At 33.0% G+C, this 20,008-nt stretch overlaps 1 protein-coding gene across 1 annotated transcript in view; it reads right to left on the reverse strand.

Moving 5' to 3' along the window:
- Positions 1-8,228: 8,228 nt before the first annotated feature.
- LOC143244138 (flotillin-2-like) overlaps positions 8,229-20,008 on the reverse strand; it is a 34,158-nt gene continuing 22,378 nt past the window's right edge. Inside the window, 5 exon segments of the mRNA XM_076488269.1 lie at positions 8,229-11,326; positions 15,923-16,069; positions 18,279-18,462; positions 19,786-19,838; positions 19,840-20,001. Coding sequence (XP_076344384.1) covers positions 11,297-11,326; positions 15,923-16,069; positions 18,279-18,462; positions 19,786-19,838; positions 19,840-20,001 — 576 coding nt within the window. The 3' untranslated portion in view covers positions 8,229-11,296.

Genomic DNA, 20,008 nt, shown 5'->3' on the forward strand with positions numbered 1-20,008 from the left:
ATGGCTCAATTTATTTCTTGAGCACACAAGCTGGAAAGAACAATTTGATGTAATTTACACACAATATAATCATATAACACATGCTGTGTGTTTAATTGCATCTTTAGAACCTAACACTGATGAGTAATTAATAATAGCTTTAATAATAATAATGTAACGGAAATGTCCTCTTAACGTAGTCAATAACATTAAACAATAATGTCTCCCACATTAGGTATGTTTTAATATTTTGATTTTAATAATACCTTGTATGCTTCATTCGTATTCCTGAGCAAGCTTAATAAAATTGTATCCAAGTAATAACAGCAGTGTATTATAATACAAATAAACAGTCTTTATTACATCGTAACACTTAAGCCTAACTTACAATGAGGTGAGAGGCAGAACCACCTTCACTTTTTCACAGTGGTAATGAAACTTTTTCTGATGCATTTTCTCTAACAGAAACCGAATTTTTTTTTAAGAAAAGATAACTTGGATGCCTAATCTATTCTCTAATTTATTGCAGGAGACTAGTTTTGCCAAAGGTACGGCTCATCAAAGACTGAGGGAAGAGCGAGGTAAACAAAGATGTTACTTGTGGTGAGTACAGTGGTATACATCTAAACTGAAACTTTCAATAGTCAAAAAGTTATTGTTACGATAGTTTTTATAGCAGTTTTGATATTTTATGTTGTAAATAAAATAGCTACAGAACCCACCCACTCCTCATTTTAAACAAAATTAATACCACAAATATAATAGTATGTTCATTGTAATACAAACCAAAACAATTATTTTTAGAGGGATATCTAAAACTGGTAAATTACTCGAGAAAACATGTGAGAAACAACAACTATGCACAAAAAATCTTTGTACACCTTGTGTGGAAAGACCACTTTCATGGTTCTGTCAATTTTAAAATGCATCAATACATCACATTGTTAGAGATTACCACCACCAAAAACAAAACTATTAACCAGGAGGCCTTAATTTTAAAAAAATCCAAATAAAAATTCTGATTATTGTCTTTGACAACTCCCCCCAAGTTGGAAAACAGCAAGTTAACAGACTAACAACAATAAAATCTGTGGTGGACAGAGTACAGACAATGTACTATGTAGTTTTTCACTAAAACATGACTAACAAATATACATAATTGATTTTGTAAATTGGTTCAGTCAAACCTATAATATCAGGGGGAGTACTCCTTACAACTCCTCCCTACATCAAAATTTTCAAAAGGCTCCGTCTATGACAGAGATGATAAAAATGTCAAATATTAATCTATATTATACACATAGGCCCAAACCTAGCAATCACTATGTACTTAAAAAAATACCAAAATTTATAAAGTCAATTAGTGTTTTAGTTTTTTCAATCACATTAATACTTTTAAAAAATTAAAAGAAAATAAACTTGCAAACTAGCTAGATATTACAGAACAGAGACAGGTTTCAGTTAATGTAATTTCTAAAAAGAAACCTTTTTCTACAGCAAGTTTCAAACTCGTGTAAGAGCTGGATTCAGTGACACAGACTTTTATATTGGTAGTTAGGCCCTTGTTAATAAACAAGCTCAAATAGAGGGTCTTTTGTCTTCTGTACTCCTACTTCCAAGAACAGTAATTTAATCTAATACAATCATTCTTTATACCAAACACTTCCAATTCCAGAAATAGAATCCTCTTTTCTTCATACTCCCCAACTTCAAGTATGACCCTTTATGCCCTGTACTCCCACACTTCAACAATGGCATCTTAACATTGTAGAATGACCCTTTATGCTCTGTACTCTCACACTTCAACAATGGCATCTTAACATTGTAGAATGACCCTTTATGCCCTGTACTCTCACACTTCAACAATGGCATCTTAACATTGTAGAATGACCCTTTATGCCCTATACTCAACCAGAGGTCAATAAGACACATAACCAATTTCATTACACATATGCAGTATTTTCTGACCAAGTCTTCTGGCCAAATCCTAAGAGAAAACAGAAATCACATTTGAAATAAGATTCAACGAAAGACAGACAATCCACTAATAATTATTTTTCTTGATTTAAGCGTGGATTTTGTGCCTACATTTTTTATTCAATAGAAAGAAAATTTTTATTTTTTGGAACATTGGTCTTTAGCTTCAACCTTTTAACCTCAATGTCAGCCAAGGCAGGATGACCTGTTAAAGTGTAACTAAAATCTGTCATTTAGAACTCGAGTTATTGTGCAGGATGAAGATATCTGACCATTCGCTGTTAAGCACAAAGCAGCCAAATGGATTATCTCTGCTGTGGTTGTCACAGATATTGAAATCTAGTTTTTATTAATATTATAAGCCTTTAGACATACTGATGAACCACTTCAGAGCAAATGTAAATGTCAACACATGAACGGAAAATGTCATTGTAATGTCCCCAAAAATTTTTCAGTCATGGATGGTGTGAAAAATGTAATTCTTATAACCTGTGCAATATTTACCATTCATTATTTGTGCTTTATGAAAATAAGGATAAAAAAACAATTTGCACATGATAGATACCTTGTCAGTCACATCAGACAGAAACTACATGATTCACATTCAAATAACCAACAAATTAATTTATAATCAACAAAAATGTCTACAGAAGAAAACATAAATCCTGAGTGTGTTTGCATTTTATTAAAGACATGAAAGATATTTCATAAAGATAAACTATGACACCAACAGTTAGTAACAATTATGTTATGAGACAATAATATATGTGAACTTACATTTTATACATGTTTCACAAACTCTGTATGTACCGAGTACATACCACCAGTTTCCAAACTGGCCATGTTCATGATGATGCCAAGCTAGAAGTCATTCCTTTTTTTTGAAACTAGAGCAAAAAAATGACACATAAAACATGTAGCCTGATTTTGTGACTGAAAGACTTGGTTAGTGACATTAAAACCTATGATTATTTTTAATGACTTTCATTCTACCTTATATATATAATACCAATAAATATAGTCTGGCCTAGCTCAAAGCCAAAGTAGCTCATAATATGTTTCACCTTTATGTGCAAGGAAAATATTGTTATATGTTTACTTTACATACAGGGACAATACTGTCACACATATATTTTACATACAATACTATTACTGTCCCATATAATAGATAATTCTTGCATTAATTTAATACCTGAAAATACTGAATACTGAAATAAAATACAGTAATCTTATCTCCACAGTTAAATCTGTACTGTTATCAGTTGTATGATTATATATAATAATAGTCAAAATGTTTATATAATTGAGGCTAAGTCAACTGCTTTTATTCAAATGATGCTTTAGTGAAATTATAATTCAAGTCCACCTTTTGAAAGTGCTCTAGTTATAGGGTTTTTATTCATTTCTATCATGACTTCTTGAACCTACATGTTTTTATAACATCATGGATGTACCACCACGTGAGAAACATCAACTCATTTTAGGTAAATATAATCTTTTATTTCCTAACACAGACATTTTAGGTGATCCAATGCTTAAGTACCTACATGATCACTTAACCTTTATTAATGGACACCACATCATGACAAAATCCATCACTGGAGCTAAAATAAATGATGTCATAGCTATGAATCGTCCAATTTTTTATAATAATTTACTTTGATACCAACGACCTGAAACAATCTAATAAGACTTCTGAGGACTGTTTCTCAGAACTTTAAAACACAATACCACATATTTTCAGCCTCAGACCACACATTAAACTAATTACTTCTAGTTTAATATATAGACATGTGAACAGACACACTTTCACTGATTACAACACAGTAATTAAACAACTGGAAAACAAAATTCAACATTTTAATGAATTAACCAAACACCTATGTAGACTTAACCCCAACTTGCCTTCATTACCTACATAGACTTAATACCACTCACTAATTTTCTTGCACAAGATGGACTTCAACTTTTCTGGTATTTTTACCCTGGTCTCAAACTTCAAGTACTTTATTTACTGTAACAGTCTTCCACTCATGTCTTCCTCTTCTAAATCATCTCCTATTCCTACTTCTAATCGTTATATTCAGTAAGTTATGTATATAGAACAACTTAACCCCTTATAAAAAGATATATGTACAAGTCTTAACATGTGCTACCAAATCACACCATTCAGAATAATGAATATGTTAAAAAACATATGATAAAAGTAGCCAGAACTGACATTTCTTCTTACAGCATGTTTTTTGGACAAAATGGTCAGAGTGAAAGTTGTTAGATTTTGAAGTGTCCACTTCTCCTTCAAACCTATTAGCAATAGTGGGGCACCTTATGAGATAAACCTATTGAATTTACTGGGGCACTTTATGAGAATTAAGACTTCTATAGCTTACATGTGTGAGGATTGCTTTGTTGCCACCATGTGCTAAGCTTCATGTCACTGATAGGAGAGAGGACTAAAGTTTTTAAGACAGCTTGGTCACTATGTGTTACACTTGGTGTTACTGATAGAAGACAGGATTAAAGATGTCAAAACAGCTTGGTTACCATGTGTTATACTTGATGTTATTGAGCAAAAAGAGGACTAGATATGTTATGACAGCTTGGTTACTATGTGTTATACCTGGTTATTGGTTGAACAGAGGACTAAAGATATTAAAACAGCTCAGTTACCACGTGTTATACCTGGTCATTGATCAAAGAAAGGACTAAAGATATTAAGACAGTTTGGTTACCATGTGTTATACCTGGTTAATGGTTGAACAGAGGACTAAATATGTTAAGACAGCAAAGTTACCATATGCTACACCTGATGTTACTCATCAAAGAGAGGACTAACGATGTTAAGAAAATTTGGCCACCAGGAGTTACACATTTCAACTGGTGCCATATTTCTTCTTGCCTTTAGTTCTGAAATGAGATTTTTGTTTTTAAAGCTCTTAATGAACAATTAAACCTGAAACATACCACAAGTGGATTCAGTTGTATTGCCAATTGTCTCTCCAGTAAAAATGAGCAAAACTTTCACTAGTAAAGCATCAAAAGTCTAACAGACTCTGATAAAAAATATTAATGGTTGTAATCAACTCATTTGTTAATATAAATAGCATTTCAACCACTAGTACATCTGTTGTATCCCAGCCAGCCTGGAGAGCCCTGGTATTGAGTAAAAGACCTCATTGGTACTGGTTATATAATATACAGTGTGGTTCACATGTTATTATACATCCACTTTGTCTTCTTTACTTTTACTTGGGTGTTTTTGTTAATAATTATTAATTTGAAGGTAGTATTGTTTCCTAATAAAAGTCTGCAACAAAACATTAACGAAATAACTTGTGTCCCTGATGTACAACTAAGACAGGTGATTCAAAGTTTGTGTAAACTGGCAATACAAAAAAACAAAGATAAGAAAAACTGGTGACCTTAGTACTAACATCACTACTTACCTTAGAGGATATCATGACCTGTTACATAGGAATCAGTCCATGGCCATATGTTGGCTAAGTATAGCAAAAAAAACAAAACAACTAATTGAATAATCTGAAAACTCACAACAATGTGTTAACTGTGTTCTCAACCTGAAAATACATGGGAAGTGATTAAAATTAGGATTAAATGTATGTTTAAAGCTTTTAATAAAAACAGGTGGATTAGAAAATAAGACTTGAGAAATTAAGTGATGTATGAGGCCTATGAATAGCATTCAGAGAATGTAGGATATCATTAATTACTTTGTCATACGACACTAATATTAGGCTTATTATATCTTTTAACACTATGTTCTTCATTCAGTACCTGAGGGTTTGTTAATAAGGGTATATAACAGTTTTTCAACTAGGCTGTGTTCCTAGATCCATTACAAATAACATATTTCACTGAACTCTGATTTAAATAGGATGTAACTAATGTCCAATGACAGATATGATTAATTCTAATCATGCTTTGCCAACTTAAAAAGGGCATTCACACCTTACAACAAGAGATACAGCTGAGTGAAGAAGACAGGTTTAATATTCTCTGTCTCCTTCACCCAGCTAAACATATTAAAGTTTGTGATTTTAAGTCAACAAGCCAGGAACAACCTCAGCATGATTTATGTAACTGGCTGTTGTCAAGTGTTGCTCTTGAGCTAATTGCCCAGTAAGTTTATTTTTGACTTAAAATCATAAATTATACCAAAACTGTCACCAGAGATTTTCATCTGGAATGGACTACATAAGTACTTCTCAGTTTTCCTACAAATTGTAACAACCACTAAAGTCTTGGGGTAACATTTGAGCTTAACTTGCTAAATTTGAGTCCCAGTAAAGATTTTAAATACATTTACAATAACATGAAGTTGTAGACAGAAGTACTGTGTGTGAGGTGTGATGTTAATGTATTAAAGTCTGCCAGTATATTAATGTACTTACACTTTTAACAGAAAAAAACATACCATCCCCTCTGGTGGTTCTAATGCTTAGTTTCTCTGTTCCAAACAAAATTGATTTATTGGTCTTAGACAATTCCCTCCTTTGGAATATTATCTCAAATTTTTGTAATGTCATTTTCTGTAGATGATCCAACTAATGATGGCCAGTCAGAGCCAAATCTCCCTAAATATATCTATCATAATTACAAATAGCATACTCATTTACCTTTAACTTTCTCTGCATAACTTGCACAACTATACGATTTTCAGACAGATGTCTCTCTACTCCAGCAATATTTATTTCATACTTTATTCAACCATTAAGAGTTTTCTCCACTGATCACATCACTTGGTGTTAGACAGGATATAACTCATCTGTTGTCCTGTCAGTCTCATTGGACTGAAATGAAAATAAACTAGAAAAACAAATAGAAGTTGGAAAATACAAAGTCTTAATGTTCTCAGAACATATTGCCATTGAATTAACTGTCAACAAAACAGGGAAGAAAGTTACATAATTAGATGCAGGTATGAAAGTCAATTTGTTATCTTACCTTGGATATTCCATTCACAATTTCTATACACTAGAACAACACATACTGTTTGTTTGTTGAATTTTGTGCAATGTTACTCGAGGTAATTCTGCACTGACTATCCCTAAGTTAAAAAAATGATAGACTAGAAAATAGAAAGCTTGTTAAAAACATCCACCACCAACTCTTGGGCTCCATTCTGTGCAACAGAAAGTGGAAGTGATCATTACATTATAACACCACCACAGCTGAATGGGTAAGCATTTTCACTGATGGGATTCGAACCTGTGTTCCCAAAACTCCAAGCTGAGCAACCTAACCATCAGGCCAACAAGGATGTACTGCTGTGATTTTCCTTTTGTTCCCTAATAACTTTTCTTCCCCATCTGGAGTTTTTTTTTTTATAGATTGAGTATTAGAGTAAGACACAAACCTGTGTATTGTAGGTACAAAAATATAAAATACAATTCAACAGAATGGATGACACACTTGGCTAGAATTTTTATTGTTCATATTCATATAATAAGAAATATATCATAAGAAGCAGATTTTCTTTTTCATGGCAGATTATCTTAACTTTCAACATAACTACCAAGTGATGGTCAAAGTTAACTACTTGAAAATAATATGATGTTCATTTTTCCACATGGTTACCAGATTGACCAACTTGAAACTGATATTTGTGCTCATTTTTCCACATGGTTACCAGGTTGGCCTACTTGAAACCGATATTTGTGCTCATTTTTCCACATGGTTACCAGGTTGGCCTACTTGAAACCGATATTTGTGCTCATTTTTCCACATGGTTACCAGGTTGGCCTACTTGAAACCGATATTTGTGCTCATTTTTCCAAGTGGTTACCAGATTGACCAACTTGAAACTGATATTTGTGCTCATTTTTCCACATGGTTACCAGATTGACCAACTTGAAACTGATATTTGTGCTCATTTTTCCACATGGTTACCAGGTTGGCCTACTTGAAACAGATATTTGTGCTCATTTTTCCAAGTGGCTACCAGGTTGGCCTACTTGAAACAGATACTGTGCTAATTTTTCCAAGTGGCAACCAGGTACTGATGAAAGTGATATGGTGCAAGATTCTTTATTCGATATGAGTAACCTGTTTCAAAAATGTAAGAAGACAAAACAAAAATGTGTACTGTTATTTCTTAACAATTCCATTCTTCTGTAGCAGCAGTCAAATGTTTTTCACCACAAGAAAACCAATGAACAAATCTTTAATCCTGTATTAATATTACTTAAGGAGTCCATAAATTGAAACTGTATTATGTACTAAATATTAAAACACAGTAAGTAAAATCAGTGTAAGATCCAAAATGTTTATTAAAACGATGAAGCAATGACACTGCCAAATATTTCACAGTTATAGATACATATAATAAAAAGGTTGAATTCAAGCATACACTGTGTTGAATGTAGTGTAGCACAAATTTTAAATACCTGTAAAATCACACAGAAGTTAAGACTAGCACAAAACATAAATCATATTCTCTGAAAATTAAAAACCAACAATTAGACGTACATCTGCTCAAGGAAACAATTTACATGCAACGATATGAATATAACCAAAAACATGGAATTCTACCTGACACTATAGTTATCAGATTAATATTTATTTATCATTCAATTAATACTTGTATTAACACTTAATGTGATAGAAACATCTCATCCTGAAGCAAGAAAAAGCTGTTATGAATAAATTACTTTGTGTGAAACTCCCCTTGGGGTTTTAATTCAGAGAAAATGGATGTTCCATGTAAATACAACCTGTTAGAGTAGACAATAAACTGTCTTGTAATTTAAATATTTATCTACATTGCATTCTAAATGAGTTGATATAAAGAATTCTCTTTAGACAAATTTAACAAAAATAACCAAAGTTTGTCATACACACACAATATGAAATAGCTCCCTGAACAACTTGGACATCTGTATTTCTTGTTTGTTTCCTCAGCAATCAGACAAACAGTATACAAAAACTACAACAAAAAACACCATTAAATATTAACCACTTATTTGTTACAACACCTTTTTTTGGACAACTAAGTTTATGTCATGTGTACAAAAATTACCTTTTCAGTGTATAAATCTGTTTGATATTCATAGGTACAAAACCATGAAAAGAAATTCTCACTGGATATAACTTCTAATTTGTACTAGTTGATTAAAGACTGAGAGCATTCAACAAATAGCATTTTTGGAGTAGACTGTAAGCCAATCAGTAAGGATTACAACTTTGAGACTATCAGAATCAATGAAATCTGACTCAAAATTTACCAATATAAAACTTATTATTTGACAAAAGTTAAAACAACTGTGCTGTTTAAAACACTGACATAAACTTTTAAGCCTAAAAGAAATTCTAAGAATAATTTTCCAACACTGATATACATGCAATAACACACAAATTTGAACCATAAAATTGTTCGAGTCAAAACTTCCATTTTTTTCCCCTTTTTCTCACAAACTTCTTTATTATGTAAATATACTTGGTTTGAAGTTAAGCTAGGTGCAAAACATAAGTGTGTGTGTATAACTGGCTGAAAAAAAGAGGTACAATTAATAACATTATAATTTTTTTAATTAATAACAAAAGAAGTATTGGAAGTAAATCACAAGATCTATTGAAAGAAAGAGATCTTTCTTAAATGAGTAACAGTTGGTGAACAAGAAAAGTTCAAAATAGTAGATTATTCTTTGATAGATTATATATTCAGCAGTTTAGCTGCAAGTTAATAATAATTATATTATGCTAAATGTTCTAAACTTACAGTTAAAAGAAAGACTAAAATGGTCTTACTGGTGGGAAGAGGTAACACATAATTAAAACAAGTTTATCTAGTCTGAGGCAAACAAATAAACCTTGGTCATAAGAACTGTTTGTGGCATTTTAATTACATGCCAAAAAAATATATTACTTTTAAAAAGGCCTGGTATGGTCTCAATTTAAAAGTTAAAACTATTATATTTTGGTTCTTTTATTTGTTGTTGTTTTTTCAGCATTTTATTTTCAAATGTTAATTGTTTTAGCTAAATAGTTTCTCAGTTTGTTTGTCCCAGACAAAGCAGCACTCTTGCTTTAATCATGAATTATCGTCATTGTTTTATTTTTATTCTATTTTTTTACTTTCAGCACATATTTCTGGATTAATTCAATAGAAGCAAAGAAGTTTATGAAATACATATAAATAAAACCCAACATTTAGAAACATCTTGTGTTTCCGATACAAAATGAGAAAAAAATTTAGATTTTTGAAACTGTTAACTGCATAAAAAAACTCACGTGAGCATTAACTCTCAATGAGCAGTTTTTTGGTTTTGTTTTTCTAATTTCCAGAGCATTTTAGGTTCATAGAGCATATGGTTTCATGTGAAAAAAAATATACAGATGATTACAAGTTTAAAATGTAGTTTCCTTTAAATAACATACTGCAAAATCAAATACTGAAATATTCAAGTACAATAACAACGAATAATATTTATACAGTTATATCTACTAAAGTAAAATTACAAAAACTCAGAAAAAAAACATTATAATAAATGGCCTTTCACTCAACTAGATTGTTTCTCTGAAATATTTGTAGTATACATGTCCATTAACCAAGATATTAAAAAGAAATATAAATTGATAGAATACATATATATATCTTTTGTTTGGTAAAATATTCTAAATAAGAAAGAAACATTTTGAGATATAAATAGAAATAATCTCCATATATTCCTCAGAAATATTTTGAAAATTTGAGTGAATCCAGTAACACTTTTGAGTAAAAATGTAAGATACAATTAATACTATTAAAAATCAGGATTTCCATACAACAAAAAATTCCTTTTCCTCAAAACTTACTTCTAGGTCATGTGACCTAGTTATTGATAAGCCAGGTTAAGTCTAATAAGGCCTGCTGTGGTGAAGGTTTATGGATATTTTAACATTGACTTATCACCCTATATTCTGTGTCTTTTCATCAACAAAAAACTATTTAGTAGTTGAAATTCTATTCTCACAATGCTGTGTATGTTTCAAAAGAAGTAGCTGTAAGAATAATAAAACTGTAAAAATAACAAAAAAAAACAACATTACTGTGGACTGGCCTTAAACTAATAAAGATGACATGCACTACAATATAACACAAGATATTCCATCTTCTAGCTGCTAGGATATGACAGAGGCACTGCGTTAAATATGGCAGCATTTTGAAGTAAACAGTTTTGTACCATTCTGTGGCAATCAAAGTGGTGAAAACTTTTGCAAGTTACTTATTTTTCCTGGTTTTATTGACCAGTATGACAAACCAAATTAACACTTGACAGAACATCAACATCAGACTAATAAAACCTTTGCTAGTGCACGAGGTTTGATCGACGTGTGTGGATCATTTTGCACCCGGTATCTTTGACAATACCTGAAAAGAAAGAAAACAAACTCACTCATCAAGAAAATGCATAATTTTATTTGGAACATTTTTTCATAACTTAGTTCTTTCCTCTCTTACCGAGGTTACTGTACCAGTATGATACTGTAAGTTTGCTGTCTTAACGAGGTTACTGTACCAGTATGATACTGTAACTCTGCTGTCTTAACGAGGTTACTGTACCAGTATGATACTGTAACTCTGCTGTCTTAACGAGGTTACTGTACCAGTATGATACTGTAACTCTGCTGTCTTAACGAGGTTACTGTACCAGTATGATACTGTAACTCTGCTGTCTTAACGAGGTTACTGTACCAGTATGATACTGTAACTCTGCTGTCTTAATGAGGTTACTGTACCAGTATGATACTGTAACTTTGCTGTCTTAATGAGGTTACTGTACCAATATGATACTGTAACTTTGCTGTCTCAAGGAGGTTACTGTACCTGTATGCTACTATAACTCACTATGCTGTCTTAATGAAGTTACTAATGAGATATTATCAACACCTTCGTAAAACAACAAAACTACTGTTTCTTGAGGGCTAAGATTGTTTGTTTGTTTTGAATTTCGCACAAAGCTACTCAAAGGCTTTCTGCACTACCCATCCATAATTTAGCAGTGTAAGACTAGAGGGAAGGCAGCTAGTCCTCACCACCCACCGCCAACTCTTGGGCTACTCTTTTACCAATGAATAGTGGGATTGACCATCACATTATAACGCCCCACGGCTGAAAGGGTGAGCATGTTTGATGCCACGGGGATTCGAACCTGCGATCCTCAGATTACGAGTCGAACGCCTTAACACGCTTAGCCATGCCAGGCCTTAGGGCTAAGAATAATAAACAAAACTACTGTTTCTTCAGGGCTAAGATTAGTAAACGAAACTACTGTTTCTTTAGGGCTAAGAAGAGTAAACGAAACTACTGTTTCTTCAGGGCTAAGAATAGTAAACAAAACTCTATATGCTCTCTAGTACAATTTGGGGCATATTATTTTCTCTACACTTTTAACACATGTTCCAGTGATTAAAATTACAGAGCAGTTAACATATATATTTGGTATTTCATGAAATACTTAGATGTCATATACAAGAGTTTATAACTTTAATGACTAGACCAGTTTAGTACATGTTGATCATTTCATGATATATTGAGGTAATGTTTGTATGAATCAAATTACTAATCATTTATAAGCAAAGTCTCATAAAAGGCATAAATGTAATTTGTTAATTTTCATGGCCAAAAAAAAGGGGACGGCAAAATTACACGAGTATTGACTGTTCTCTTGTGGGCCTAATATTCCTGGGCCCCACAGTTTGACTGTCCCTTCTATAATATAACTTATGAGACAGTAAATAGTTTTGGAATCTGTGACATTTAATATGTTTAGGGGAAAAAAATGTTTTTACTCTTTTAAAAGAAGGTCAAAACGTTGATCTCTACTTTATTTTAATAAAAGTTTTAATACCCATACCAGCCATCATGAGATACATCTTTGAAAACAGTTTCAAAATCATGTTACCTACATGGCAGCTTTTACCAGTTCATGTGCATTTCTGTCCATTTTAAGTTCCACCTAAATGATTTCACATAAAAATAAAGTTGAATAAAATAAAAATAGTTATTTCTTCAAAAAAAAAAGAGAAAAATAGTACTGAACACCCCTCCTAAATGTTTTTATCAGTGAATTACAACAAATGAGGTGGATGGCCAATTGTCATCCTTGTTTAAATTTTCAAATGGCAATTGCCATTAAAACAATTGAAAACCAACAGACAAACAGATTATTCAGTGAATTAACTATAAACTTCTTGTACAGATCTCATCCTTTATATAGAACACTAACAGAGCTCCCAAGAGCTAGAGTGATGTATGAATAAATGTTGAAGTTGGAAAGAAACGTCCAGACTATAGACCAATAAGAATAATATCAACTAACAATTATTTCATGTCAGTGTATCTCCTGTGATCTGTACAGTTCAGGTCCATGTCTGGACGTTTCTTTCCAAAGTAGTGGTACTGTATGAACAGCTGTTGTTATTTATTTCATTGAATAATGAAACCTTCAGCAAAAGAGACAATTTAGAAAACATATAATTGTGTGGAGAGGGATAAACAAAAATTATATGTTGTACATCATTAACTAGTGTTTTAGTAGTAAGTTTTTAATTTTCTTTATAAATAACCGTGGAAAAATAAAGCAAGGTTTAGATTTGACCATGATAATAAAAATACAACTTTTAAAGTTAGAACTGAAAAACTACTGCCAAGATAAAACCAATGAGAAACCCTCTTCATTAGAGACATTAGTTTTACTTAGATAAAAACTTAAATATTCTCTCTAAGAGGAGAAGTAAACAATAATATGTTGTATCAAAAGTGTTTTAAAAAAGATGTAAACCTGAGTCACAGCCAGACTGAGTGAAATGCACAACTAGTTAAACCTAAGTCACAGCCAAGACTGAGTGAAATATACAACTAGTTAAACCTAAGTCACAGCCAAGACTGAGTGAAATGTACAACTCACTAAATGTGAGTCACAGCCAAGACTGAGTGAAATGTACAACTCACTAAATGCGAGTCACAGCAAGGCTGAGTGAAATGTACAACACATTAAATGTGAGTGATGTTTTTACACACACCAAGGTGAGTTATTAAACAGTTGTTAAATAGAGCTAAATAACCTAAATATACTCTTCAAAACAAGAAATGCAAAAGGGATGCTTTTGTTATTTTAAAGAGAAATATATGTAATAACGTTACAAGCTCAGAGTATGTGATGTTACACGTGTTAAGGCACTGATTGTCAGACCAAAATGACAATAAAAGTTGTGTACTTTGAAAACGGAGGAAAACATCAGATTTTTCACCAAAACGCATGCGTGTCCAATAAATTTGTTTGAGAAATCTGCATGTTCTGCAAATGCAACATGTGCAAAATCCCTATAAAAGTGACGGGTTCTTGGTTTCCATAGCTCAGTGTTAAGCTACCGACACGCAATACAGTTACGCCAAGACTGACTGCAGCACAACGCAACAACGCCATTGGTCGTATGGAAATAGACAAATCTCGATCAGATGTTGCCAGAGCTGTGAATGTCCACCCAAGCACCATCACAAGGCTATGGAATCGTCACCAACAACATGGATCAACTCGTGACCGTCCACGATCTGGCAAACCTCGTGTGACCACGCCCGCACAAGTTCGCAACATCCGGTTATGTCACCTTCGGGATAGGACCACCACTGCGATGTCTACTGCCTCAACCATACCAGGGCTGCGTAGGATTTCAGATCAGACCATACGCAACCATCTATGAGATGCAGGAATCTGACCTCGACGTCCAGTCAGAGGCGTCATCCTAACCCAGTAACATCGTCAAGCACGGCTGTAGTGGACTCGGGCACATCAGGTATGGCCTCATCGATGATGGAGGCATGTTTGGTTCAGCGACGAATCACGTTTTATGCTTCGTAGGCAGGATGGAAGGACCCGTGTTTAACCTTCGCCGATGTGAACGTTTTGCAACAAACTGTGTGCAGGATGTTGACAGATTTGGTGGTGGCAGCATCATGATGTGGGCTGCCATCACCTACAATGCCAGAACAGACCTTTTGCACATTCGAGGAAATCTTACAGCTCAACGATATGTCGACAAGATTCTTAGGCCCCATGTGCAACCCATCATGGTGAATGTCAATGATGTTTTTCAACATGACAACGCCCGTCCTCACACAGCCCGACTCACCACTGTCTTCTTGAGACACCACAACATCAACGTTCTTCCATGGCCCTCCAGATTTAAACCCCATCAAACATCTTTGGGACGAGTTGGACCGACGTCTGCGACGGCGACAACCTAAACCGCAGACTCTACCTCAGCTTGAAGCAGCTTTGCAGGCTGAGTGGACAGCCATTCCACAGGATATGATTCGTCATCTCATCGCTTCCATGGGCAGGAAATGCCAAGCAGTTATTGATGCTCACGGGGAGCATACTCATAATTGACTTTGAGTGACGTTAAACTTCACCAAGTGAGTGTGGACTTCGCCTTTGCAGACTTTGGATGTTCAGCAGTGAATGTGCAAAGTTTCACACATGTTATACAGAACTACCTGGAATAAACTTGTTAACAATTTGTCTCATATTTTGCCTTTTGCTTTTCTTTTTTTGAAGAGTATATATTGTTACACACACACACACACCATAGTGAGTTATTAAACAATTATGTAGAGATAAATAAACTAAATATATTGTGTCACATACACACAGTGGGTACTTATTATACAGTTTTACTGTACAGCTAAATAAACTAAATATTCTGTGCCACACACTTATTTTGTTTTTATCTTTTAAAATACTTCACCTTGCCTAACGAAACAAGTCCTGGCAAATTTGAGATAGTGTATAAACACAGATACTATTACAGTTACATAACGATTAGTGCTCCTATAACATATAACTACCAAAATTATCTGATAAATGTATCATAAAAAAATACCATACTTCCTAAAACGAGATATTTACAATACTTTTCAAAGTTATAGATATACACACACTAATGCGGTAGTGTTCTCACTTACCTTAGATAAATCCACTCCTGTAAGAGCATGGACAGCTGGAGGAACCTGGCTGACCAATCTGTTTACTTCGGACACTGCTCCATCACTCCCACTGACCAGAACAATCTCGTCAGTTTTACTGAGTGGAGCTGAAATTTCTGCTGCAACCTGAAGATAACATTTACAGATAAGTAAACATATCTACAGATCTATGTAGATTGAGTACTACCATTTTTTGATAGACTGTTTAGGTAGATTATTCATGATGAAATGTAGCTGAATAAACAGCAACTGTCTGTTGTTGAAACAAGTGCAAAGGATGACATTTCATAAGTCTTCTGTCTTCAGGTGCACGTGTGCGTGAGTCTTTATAGTATTTTGGTGGACTGTGGAGGACCTGTTATAATTAGTTGGTTTATCCCTGTTTCTGATTGGTTGAGAGACTTCTTGTGGGTTCAACCAATGGCAACCTCCAGTATGGAATCTATATTTAGTAAAGATTTTATTGTGTTAATGTAAAGGAATCCTTTGATTTTTATTTTCTTCCCAAATTTCTCTCTGTCAAACATTCAACTTTTTTTCCCAGTTTGTTTCCAGTTAGCATGTTGTGTTTGGCAATGGCTGAATTTTGTCTTGTACTATCTTTGTTCTTTTATTCTTGTCTTAACACAAAAAAACCTTCACTAAACAAAGATTACAGATTACAGGTGATTAACCTGTGGCTACCATTGGTTGAATTTACAGAAAGTCTTTCCACCAATGGAAAACAGGGATAAACCAGCCAATCATCTATTGTAAACACACCAGTAGTGCATTTTAAAAAATGTCCAAAATCTTAAGTTTTATTCAGAAAATTTTGGACCTGGTACATGGTATTTTAGAAGCTGTCACAGAAGTTTCTTTCTATCATCCTGTATCAACACTTCTTGTCTATCCTTAAACAAAGCTCCAACAAGCATGTAGACTCCAATTTTATTCAAATTGCCAATGTTGTATTGTTTAAGTTATAGGTATAAAGCTATGATATAAGATATAATGCTATGTTATTATGAGAGAGTAGTAGTTTAAGGTGGTATTAAACTGTCTTGCACCATTTTAAAGGAACCAAATTTACAAATCTCCTTGTACTGCTGGTAACCTTGGTTCACCATAAGACAAGTAGTTTGTCCAACATTATCATTTTAAACGTTTATTTGGTTAACAGTCACCCTTTCCATAAAGACATTCATTCAGTCCTACTGTCAAATTACAGTGAAACAACTATTAAGTGATATAAGAGAAGACGTTAGTTTCATGTTAAACCAACAGATGGCATCACATACAATCCTTGCTAAGAGGCACATTAAACAAAGGAGAATATAATGATACAGAAAATTGCTTAGTGACTATTGAAATATAAACTGAATGTATATTTCACTCTTTCTTAGTTTTTAGATTTTCTCTCTTTTCTTTGTGCAAATCATACACTAACTTTAAAACAAGAAGTTTATTCAGTAAAGGGTACTTTAGTGGAATATTTTATACTGCAAAAAACAAAATGAGAGTAAGTAAGTTACAGATTTGTTACAATGTAGTGTTAGTTTCAGACAGCTATATTCTCATAACTCCTACTGGTAAGTCAAATAAAACCACAAGAACATTCAAGTGAATCTTCCTTTTATGCAAGATGTGTGAATCAGTGTAAACACTTCCATGAGCGATTGGTTTTGCACTACAATCAGTTTAGATATATTACCAAGTTAAAATGTTTGAAAATAGTTTTTGGCAAAAGTTTATGGAAATCATGCAGAATTATACAGAAATTTATCAGAACTCAAATAACTACATAAAGTCTATAACATTTTTCAAACTCTAACATTGAATTTAACTTAATGCAGAAAAAAAAATGAAAATGAAATCGAGAGACAGAGGTAGTGATACTTTAAGAGTAAAGTAATCAATTTGTATGACAAAAACATCAGCTAAACTTTGAATATTTACATGAAAAACAGTAGTTTTAAAAGAAAGATAAAAGAAACATTTTTTTTCAAATCATGAAATTTAATTTTAGCATCTAAATTATAGAGTGCATGCATACAAATACAAGTTCATTAAATTGTCTGTTATTTCTAACTGGATAAAACTTATCATTGCTAAGAAACATTTAGATATAATAAGTCCAAATTATCCAAAATTCGTTATGGCGAGAAACTCACTTGGAGTAAAAATGTATCTCAGGACAGCCGATATGGGTATTAAAATAAAGCAGAGAGCAACGTTTCGACAATCTTAGGTCATCTTCAGATCAAAACGTTGTTCTCTGCTTTATTAGTAAAAGTGTTAATACCCATACCAGCCATCCCGAGATGCAAATAATTCAAAAGTTAAGAAAACATACCTTTGGTAGAGCTTCCAGTACAATACTCATAACAGCAGCATCACCATACTGCTTATAAGCTGCTGCCTTCATCCTCATTCTTTCTGCTTCTGCTTTACCAACTGCTTCTATTGCATAACCCTCAGAAGCACCAATCATCTTAATCCTTTCTGCCTCTGCTCGAGCAACCTCCACTGTTTGAGTCCTGACCATAAATATTTTTTTCACTGTTATTCAAAAAGATTTCAGTTTTGTTCTGGATTTTTCTTCCAAATAAAAGTGTCTATTCCAAAGTCAACAGTTTATAACTGACTGTATATCAATATAGATATCTATCTATATATATGTGTCTGAAATAAATAATATAATGTTGTGCCACCTATTTAATGGTACCTCAAGCAAAAGTTCATAAAGTATTTTCAAGTTTAGTATATTAGCAATTTAGACTATTAGAAGAATAAGTACAGCATGTGCAACAACCATTTCTTTATCACAGAACATAACTTTAAATAAAAGAACTCTGCTCACAGCAAGAACACAACTTTCACCAAGACGGTATGTGAGGGTTTGATCATGTCTTTACTGATGTCATTTTTAAACATACTACTAAGAAACCAGAGATCTTAAAAAAAAAACTATTTTTTTAATAAAGAGTACCACTCTTAATGTAATGTATAAAAACATTATAGTTTATATCAGCAAATTCCAAACAGTTTTTCCATGCAGAACTTTTCAGAAAAATCCTATTTTTTAAACAAAATGTTAATTTTTAAGTTTTTCAAAGTGGTGCAAATACTACAATTAATAATTACTAGCACAAATAGTGATCTATGAGGTAGCATTTCTGCTAGTTCTTTATAAAGTAGCATTTACTACAAGAAAAGCTGTAAATATGGCATAAAATAAAAAACATTTAAAAGTCCATTCTTGTTACCACTACCTTTTCATTTCTATACTACCTAGTTTTTTTTGTTTGCTTGAAAGTCAATTTGTTGAAAATATTATATGTAATATCTAAATAATCAATTTACATCAAAAATTACTGATAACATGACTGGAAATTCATTAAATTTTCAAAAAAATGTTTATGGAAAGCTACACAAAGACTATCTGCACCACCTATCTGTACTTTTGAGCTTACAGACTAAATTGAGGAACCAATTTTTGCAGCAACTGGACACAAACCATGGGCCCATGGATTCAAGTCCAACATGCTAACCACTAGACTACATCTGTCCATCTAAAAAAAGAGGTGTGTTTTCAATAACAAATGATATTAATATTTGGCACATTTGAGATTTAACTTTCAAGAATTTCACTTTTCACTTGATGCGACACACTTGACATTTAATCAAGGTTTCAAAAGCAAAAGTATTTCATGTATTACACTTGTCTCATGTGGTCATTCTAGATCTATTACAACTTTTAGATTCTGGTATAATTAATCATTCTAAAAATAAACAAAATCTTTCTTTACAGCAGAACATTAACCAGTACACCCCACACACTATGTTACCGTTGAACATACCGTTTACCCTGAGCCAACATCTCTACTTTGTAAGCCTCTGCCTCTGCAGGTAACCATTACAGTAGCCGTTAGTTCTTTCTCTTTCCTCTGAATCTCCTTTTCTTCCACAGAGATCTGCTTCCTTCGTTCAACAATATCAATCTCAATTTCCTCGTTTCTTATCTTTTGCTTCATTTTAGCTGCTTGTAGTTCATATGCCAGCTGAGCCTCTGCTTTCTAAATA

Source organism: Tachypleus tridentatus, chromosome 2, assembly GCF_004210375.1.
Source record: "Tachypleus tridentatus isolate NWPU-2018 chromosome 2, ASM421037v1, whole genome shotgun sequence".
In the NCBI taxonomy this organism is placed as follows: domain Eukaryota; kingdom Metazoa; phylum Arthropoda; class Merostomata; order Xiphosura; family Limulidae; genus Tachypleus; species Tachypleus tridentatus.